At 31.2% G+C, this 8,718-nt stretch overlaps 1 protein-coding gene across 2 annotated transcripts in view; it reads left to right on the top strand.

The window, feature by feature from the left end:
* The window catches only part of Abca5 (ATP binding cassette subfamily A member 5), a 76,379-nt gene extending 67,930 nt beyond the window's left edge, over nucleotides 1-8,449 (top strand). For both annotated transcript variants that reach the window (XM_028865277.2, XM_037201398.1), the window contains exons 29-39: nucleotides 247-373; nucleotides 590-707; nucleotides 802-893; nucleotides 1,604-1,779; nucleotides 2,611-2,686; nucleotides 2,802-2,896; nucleotides 3,708-3,827; nucleotides 4,942-5,091; nucleotides 5,429-5,508; nucleotides 6,360-6,415; nucleotides 7,202-8,449. In XM_028865277.2, the coding sequence (XP_028721110.1) occupies nucleotides 247-373; nucleotides 590-707; nucleotides 802-893; nucleotides 1,604-1,779; nucleotides 2,611-2,686; nucleotides 2,802-2,896; nucleotides 3,708-3,827; nucleotides 4,942-5,091; nucleotides 5,429-5,508; nucleotides 6,360-6,415; nucleotides 7,202-7,309 (1,198 nt within the window). In that variant the 3' untranslated portion in view covers nucleotides 7,310-8,449. The remainder of the gene's footprint in view (nucleotides 1-246; nucleotides 374-589; nucleotides 708-801; nucleotides 894-1,603; nucleotides 1,780-2,610; nucleotides 2,687-2,801; nucleotides 2,897-3,707; nucleotides 3,828-4,941; nucleotides 5,092-5,428; nucleotides 5,509-6,359; nucleotides 6,416-7,201) is intronic.
* The last annotated feature ends 269 nt before the right edge of the window (nucleotides 8,450-8,718 follow it).

An 8,718-nucleotide genomic window follows, 5' to 3' on the forward strand; every position in this document is an offset into this window, starting at 1 on the left:
TTTGTTTTGCCTGTGGAATAATGCCTTAAACATACTAGTTATATAATATAATATTTAATAAATGAATGGATTGGGAAATATCATTTAAGCACTAATAATAAGTGAAGGTCACCATTTGTAATTTTACTTTTCAGAGGTAACATTAAGTCTCATGTTGATGTTCTTTTAAAACCTTTTTTCCTTATGTAGTGCCTAAATTTCTTAATATTTTAATTATATAACCATCAATTATTTCTGTGTATCTAGGACACTCTCACAGAAGTCCAAAAATAAGAAGTTTCCAGAACCACCAATCAATGAGGATGAAGATGAAGATGTCAAAGCTGAAAGACTGAAGGTTAAAGAGCTGATGAGCTGCCAGTGTTGTGAAGAGGTAACTTGCTCATTATTGCTAAGTCATATTAAGTCTGAAATGGCAAATTACCAAAGGTATAGGAATTAATAAGAAATATTTTTCATTGCATATGAATGTGAAATTTATTTGTACACTGCCGTTTTATAAGTGAATATAGTTCTTATGATACATGTATGAGATATGAAATGATAGGCATCTAATTTATAACTCTATAAAACTTATTTTGCTTATTAGAAGCCAGCCATTATGGTATGCAATTTACATAAAGAATATGATGACAAGAAAGATTTTCTTCATTCAAGAAAAACAAAGAAAGTAGCAACAAAATACATTTCATTTTGTGTGCGGAAAGGTTGGTATTTATTTTTCTTAAGTAAGTTTTTCAGAAGAGTAATTTCCATTTTTAGTTTGACTTTAATATATAATTTTTCTCTTAATTCCTATAGGAGAGATCTTGGGACTGTTGGGTCCAAATGGTGCTGGCAAAAGCACCATTATTAATATTCTGGTTGGGGATATTGAACCTACTTCAGGCCAGGTATGATATGTGAGAGTGTGGGTTATGTCTAATATAACATATTTTTAACTAAGATAAGTTTACTATTGACAAATTATGAATTTGATGGTCAAACTTCATGTGTTTTATCATTTTTAGTATAGACTGATGAGATTAAGATATTTTGATCATCTTTGAAAGTAATACAAATGGTGAAATTATCACACTCAAATAGACAAATCATAGTGTAGAAAAGGATTGTTCCACAGCAACTTACCAGTTGGTAGAGCTCCCCCAATGTCTATGCTGTTCTCCTTTCCTGTTTGTTTTCCCTTTGTTCTCTTCACACCAGATAGACTCACGGTTCTCCTATGAATTACAAGGAATACTCTTTTCTTCGAGAAGTTGCCTGAGCTGTTCCTTATGTCAGTTATACCCTATATCCAAGAAATATGAAGGACTTATTTTACTTAACTCATTGGTCTAAATATGATCTTTCAATGAAGCCCCATGTTGGCAGTACTTAAAATTGTGGCTTGATTTCCCCCAACAGTGTAAAATTACCGCCTTTTCTGGATGTTTCTCTAAACTCTGACTTAGCTATGCAAGTCCTGGCACCTTTAAAAAGCAATACAACCCTGGCTAGATAGTACCGTGGCTGAGGGATGGAATTTAAGTGAACCTACTTACTTTCTGTCTCCTTCACAATACAAGTAAGCAAAGATACTAAAATTTGGTTTGCATTTTTGTAGATACTTCTAGGTGATTATATTTCACATTCAAATGAAGATGATGAATCCATTAAGTGTATGGGTTACTGCCCTCAGACAAACCCACTGTGGCCAGATATTACTCTGAAAGAACATTTTGAGATTTATGGAGCTGTGAAAGGAATGAGTGCAAGTGACATGAAAGAAGTAATAAGTCGGTAAATTGATTGTCTTTAGATTGCTTTTGCTGCATGGGGTCAGGAAGTGTATATTTCAAAATTTTTAAAATTTAAAACGAGCATTTTTCTAGTTAATTTTCATAGAAAAATGATCATTACTTTTTATATATTCTTTATAAAATTATGATACCTATGAAAAAAGGCAGCTCTTTCTGTTTTTTTTTTTTCTTTTCTGATTTGTTGTTATTACTGAGATAGTCTTACTATGTAGTCCCAGCTAGCTTTGAACTCAGAGATCTGCCTGCCTCTGCTCTTAAGTGCTGGGGTTAAAGACAGGTGCCAGCATTGCCTGGCTCTATTTTCCTATTTTTTTTTAATTAAGATTTATTTATTTATTATGTATACAGCATGTATGACTGCAGGCCAGAAGAGGGTACCAGATCTCATTTCAGATGGTTGTGAGCCACCATGTGGTTGCTGGGAATTGAACTCAGGACCTCTGGAAGAGCAGCAGTCAGTGCTCTTAACCTCTGAGCCATCTCTCCAGCCCCCTATTTTCCTATTTTTAATTATAGGAAGAAGGTACCCACTAAATGATATGAAAATTAAGTGACTCATTTATCAAGACAATTAATTTGTTTAAAATGATATAAATTGTAGATTTTTTCTTATCTAATCATACTAAACACTACCTATCAAGAAAATGAATTTGTTTAAAATGATATAAATTAGAGATTTTTTTCTTATATAATCATACTAAACATTACCTAAGTGACTCTTTTAGAGAGAACAGTGTTAGTGATCTTACATAATTTATATTTGTATTAATACAGATTCAGGTACATTAATTTTGTATTGACCATTTTGCAGAATAACAAATGCCCTTGATTTGAAAGAACATCTTCAGAAAACTATAAAGAAACTACCTGCAGGGATCAAGAGAAAGGTACTTTTTATTAGACAACAAATACATCTATTGTATTAGTTCAGTGCTTTTTGCTCTCTAGACAGACATCCTCAGAGTGAAGTCTTAGTCCAGCTTCCCTCTTTCTTTCATCTAGCTGTGTTTTGCTCTCAGTATGCTGGGGAACCCACAGGTTACTCTACTGGATGAACCATCCACAGGTATGGACCCCAGAGCCAAACAGCACATGTGGTGAGTATGACACTACAGACACTTATCACAGTGCATTACATCATGGTTTAGAGTTATTATAACTAATAGTTTTCTGTTAGTAATGTATACAACTTGATTTCATTAAATAGTAATTAAGTATTTAACCTTTTAAAGCTTTTAGCCTATCTTTGTTGAAATGATCATGATATTTTATATACTGCAGAACAACAATGAATATACAAATGGTTATGAAAATAAATAATTCTACTTTCTGAATTGTTTTTGGAAGCTTTTTCCTAGTCATTTAATGGTATGTTTTTCATAATATTGTTTTGAATTGATGTTGTAATTCATTGTAGTAGTTTAAAGAACTAGTTCGTTGAATACTTTGTAGTCCTTAATTTCCATGTTTATAAAGTATAAGGTTTGATTTAGTGATATATTAATTTATGAGTATGCAGCTTTTTTATAATACAAAAAATCGCATTTTATCATATATTGATCGATTCATTCCTGCATGTTTTTGTACTTCCTCTTTTTTGTTATTTCTGGTTATTGACACCAAGATACTGTGCATTGTAAGCAAGTGCACAGTATCTGAGCTGTATATTAGCCTGGTTATTATATGTATATTATATTATATTAACCCCATGTATACCTTTGCATTTGTCAAGTTTCAGAACAAAAGAAAAAGTAAGTTAGAATAGAAAAATTAAAGTTTGGTAGGACATAATAGCGTATAACCGTTGATAGTGGGTAAGTTTTAGTCAAATAGTTGGACTTTGAAAAAACTATTTCTATTAGCAAACAGGTATATTCCTCTTATTTTTTTTTTTTTTTTAATTTTTAGGAGAGCTATTCGAACTGCATTTAAAAACAAAAAGCGGGCTGCTCTTCTGACAACTCATTACATGGAAGAGGCAGAGGCTGTCTGTGACAGAGTGGCAATTATGGTGTCCGGGCAGTTAAGGTAGATGTTTAAACAGCATACTTTTCAGAGACTGAGAATTGAGGATATATTTTGAATATGATCTTTTAAAAACTTAGAAAACTATGCATTAATTTGAAATGTCAAAACATATTTCTTTTAGTTTTTAAAATCTGTTTTCCTTGTAATTTCTTGGAAATACATAATTTTTTTTATTTTACAAAATATGTCCAACTACCTGTATTAGTATGTTTTTATGCCTTGTGTTTGTTATTTTTAAATTATTGGGCTATTTTAAAGTAACAGGAATTTTTTGAATTGTAACACAAAGTATAAAATAAATATTTGAGTTTAGATTTACATAAATAAATGATTGGATGAATAAACATGGCCAAAGAGGCAAATTTTCCTTATATAATGATTTCAAATAGTATGTCTATGCTGTTTCCTCAAAGGAAGCTTACCCTTCCCTGTCCCAGATTTATGCTGGATATAATCAGTGTTTTCTAGAAAATTGAGTAAAGAAAAGGGGAAATAATAAGTTCACAGCTGAAAAGCTTACAGATACTTTAACTAAGCAGTGTGTGCAAATACTGTACTTCCCTGAATATGGCATAGATTAATGAGAAGCATGCTTCAGATTGTAGTTTTCTGTCCAAAAGTCATAACCCTATTTTAACATGAGGAAAATAACAAACAAACACAAATTGAAGGACATTCCAATAAAACGCCTGATCAATACTGTTTTAAAACTATACAAGTCATGAAAAAGAATGAATGGGTAAGAAGTGCCAATAACTTTGGAAAGTAAAGAGACATAACAACTAAATACAACATGAAACAGAATCCTGGAAAAGAAACGATGCTGCTGGAAAACTAGCAAAATCAAATAATTCCAGGTCTAACCTTGGCTAGCTCTGTATAATGTAGATTGCTTGATTTGGACACATTTGTTATAGAAATAGAAGAAAATATTAATTAAGATGAAACTAGATAAAGTGTATAAGCATGCTGCATGATGCTTGCAACTTTTCTATACATGTAAAAGATTCCCAGAGTCATTTTATCCAAAAAAAATGTGGTAGAGATTTAAGTGAGAAATCATTCTTTGAAACTGTCAAGCCATTTTAGCTTTTTCTTTTAACAATTACTTCAGATGTATTGGAACAGTACAGCATCTAAAGAGTAAATTTGGCAAAGGCTACTTTTTGGAAATTAAATTAAAGGATTGGATAGAAAACCTGGAAATAGATCGCCTTCAAAGAGAAATTCAATATATTTTCCCAAATGCAAGCCGCCAAGAGAGGTAACAACTTTTAAAATATATTTAATATTTTTTACAGAGTAGAAATCATTAAAGGTTATATTTTCAGTTATATTTCTACCTATGTCTTTGAGTATCTTATTGATGTGCTGTGTCACCAGTACTGTGTTGTGCTGTCAGGACAGAGGTTTGTATCTGCTTCAGGGTTACAACTACATGGTTTTACCCAGTCATTTTGCACACTTTTTTTTAGGAAAGTGAGTATCAAAGTATATTATTAGAATTTGAATTTGAACTTTAAAAAATTTTAAACTTTAGCTTTTGAACATATGCAGTGGTTAAGTTTTGCATTTTCCTGTGTTTTATTTTTGTTTTTCAGCTTTTCTTCTATTTTGGCTTATAAAATCCCTAAAGAAGACGTTCAGTCCCTCTCACAATCCTTTGCTAAGTTGGAAGAAGGCAAGTAGCATTTAAGAATATTGTAAAATAGTTTTCAAATAATGAAAGAATTTTTTTCAGAAAGCTTAGAACTGGGAGCCAGATTATTGTTGCAATTATAGCAAATAATCTTTTGTTCTTTTATTCTAAGATAAATAAATATGAATGTATGTATAAATACATACGTACATGTAACAATAATTTAAAAAGGATTGGTCAGGAATTTGAAAGGGAATGTGGGAGACACAGGAGGACTTGAAGGGAGAGAAGGGGATGGAATAATGCAAATTCAGAACTCATGTATATAATTCCCAAAAACTTAAAAATTTGAGACATATATAGAACTTTTATCATTCTCTGATGTGATTCTAAATAGGACAAAATTACTTTTATCTTACATATCTCCATAATATCTGTAGAGTAATTATCAATTCTGAAATTTTTACTTTCCTGGTAATGTCGTTACGATTAAAGGAATAAATATACTGACAGAATTTGGTATTAGATTGGATTGCAAAGGGATTTGAAGTGAATGTAGGAAAGCTTATAGTGATCAATGTTCAGAATCCAATTTAAAAATCAAGAACATGTTATAGCCGAGTTTGGAGAATGGTGGGTAAAGATCTAACACCATAAGAAAACAAAAGAATAATGAGGAAGGAGATACAGGAGAGAAAGAGGAGATAACTTAGAAAATGTGAATTAGATCAAGTCATGTTTAATCCTGATTGTTTACAGCTGAGGGTCAGTAGTGGGTCAGTTTTGAGTGAGTTGTTGACAGAGTTTTTAAAAAACAGATACCTTACGAGTTACTGCCATTTCATTCCTTTAAAATATCACTGAGTAAAATGCTGTTTTTTATGTTTTAATAGCAAAACACACTTTTGCCATTGAAGAATATAGCTTTTCTCAAGCAACACTGGAACAGGTACTGTAAAGTTAAATTAGAAAAGATTACTATATTGTTAGGTGTGTCTATTAGCAATCGCTTGGGTTTATATTGTAGAGACTGTGATATTATAGACATTTAAAACTCTATAATTAAAAACGTACTCATTTATTTCATGTGTGGGTGTGGGTATACAAGTGGCACAGTGTTTTTGTGAGGGCCAGAGGACAACTTGTAGGAATCAGTTCCCAGCCATGTGGGGCTTAGTGATTGGACTTCAGTCTTGGGGCTTGGCAGTAGATATCGCTGAGCCATCTCTCCATTCCCATTTATAATTACAGCTGTAATTACAACTTGAGCTTCCTCTTTGCTTTTTCTTCACTTTTATTTTAAAGAACCTTTAATTGGAAACTCATATTATTTACATTTATTGAGTACAGTGTTATGGTTTGATATATACATACACTATTGAATAATTAATTCAAGTGAATTTTATCTTGTTAATTTTGAATAGCCTTTTATTCATCTCTGTAAATACTTGAAAAGACTCATCGTAGTATTACATAGTAGAATACTTGAAATTGTTGAAATAATTTTAAGTTATTATGACAGTACTGCTTGATAGATTAATCAGAAAATGCATTAACCCTTTAAGTATGCGTTTGTCTTTCTAAAGGACATCATTTGATTTCTTTGAATAGTATCAGTATAAATAAACTCTTTTGATACTTGTTAATATAGTTAGTTATGTCATTGTATCATGTCTGACAGTTAAAAGTCTTTTGAATTATATAGTAGTTTATTTTTTCTTTTCCTTTTATCTAGGTTTTTGTAGAACTGACCAAAGAACAGGAGGAAGAAGACAACAGCTGTGGGACTTTAAACAGCACACTCTGGTGGGAGAGAACGCAGGAAGACAGAGTAGTGTTTTGAATGTTTGTGGCTCATTCTGCTTACTGACACTGAATTTATTTATTCTTTTTTTTAAAAAAACTGATTTTAAAAGTTTCTTACTTGAGTAGTAATTGAAGAAACATGAAAGCACTTGGAAGTTTCCTAAACTCCTTAATTTATATGCTATGGTTGTGTGTTTGGCTTTCCCTTAAATAAATTTGTGTATAATTGTCAACCTGCATGTTTAATCTGAAGTATATTGAATGTAGTCTATATGCCATCATTTCCACTTTTCACAAAAACAATATTTCTAAACTTATGGCTTAAAGAAATTATAAAAGAATAATTCTGAATAATATATAAGTTTATACTATCTTACATCATTATATAATTCTCCAGTGCTAATTAAAAAGGCCAATATATGAATAATCCATAGAAAAGAGAAATAAGGCAATGAGGAAACTTTTGGCTTTTCCTTTAGAATTTGTAAAAGAAACTTTTAGAAGAAGTTGCTATCTGTAAAAGTTCAGAGGTTGAGGAGTACATCCACTAGGTGGCAGTCATTAATCAGTAAATAATGTGAAGCCTTCTAGTAAGTGATTTTCAATATGGGTAATTAGATGTTTCAAGTTACATTTCTTTTGCCTACATTAAAATTCAAATGTGTTTTAGTGATTGTAATTCACAAAAAGATTGTTGCTAGAATCTTAGTATGTTATAGTCTGATTCTCTGAAACTACAATGACAGATGTTTGTGGAGGTATAATTAGTCTATATCTTCTCTCAAACTCTCTATGAAGATTAAAAACAAAAAGCTTTTTTCCTTCCTCAAAAAGGGCACACTTAATTTTATTCTTAGATAAGAAACTTATTAGTTAATATTTCTATTGCTAAAATTTATTACTTGATTCTTTCTTGAGTTTTAAGAAGATCAACATATATATTTCTTTAAAGGTCCACCTTGTAATCACCTTGGAACATGGTAGAATATAGTAATTCCTTCAGGGGTTAAATTAAGAACTAAAAATCAGAGTTTCACTCTTATGACAGAGTTGAAATATTATACGATAATATAATCTTAGAAATATATGACTCATGGGCAGGTATACTAATATAAATGATGGTAGTTGATACTATATTTCAATCTGTTATATAAAGTATTAGCTTTGCAAAAACAAACATATTGTGGTGTGACTTTTGCATTACAGAGACATAAAGAACAATAGTAAGAACAGAGGGCTTGCTCCCAAGTTACTTTAAATAGTCAAACTTTCAATGAATTTACTAATTATTTAATGTTGGGAAGACTTAATGAACTTTTGGTGCTGTTTGTTAATGAAACACCTGTGGTTTTAGGCACTAGTAGTTAATTTAAGTGTTCCTTTCTCAGTACAAGGTACATGACTGACACCTCTACTTTGCTTTGACAATTTCTGTCCATATTCTCA

The sequence above is a fragment of the Peromyscus leucopus genome, chromosome 8b (assembly GCF_004664715.2).
Source record: "Peromyscus leucopus breed LL Stock chromosome 8b, UCI_PerLeu_2.1, whole genome shotgun sequence".
Classification (NCBI taxonomy): Eukaryota; Metazoa; Chordata; class Mammalia; order Rodentia; family Cricetidae; genus Peromyscus; species Peromyscus leucopus.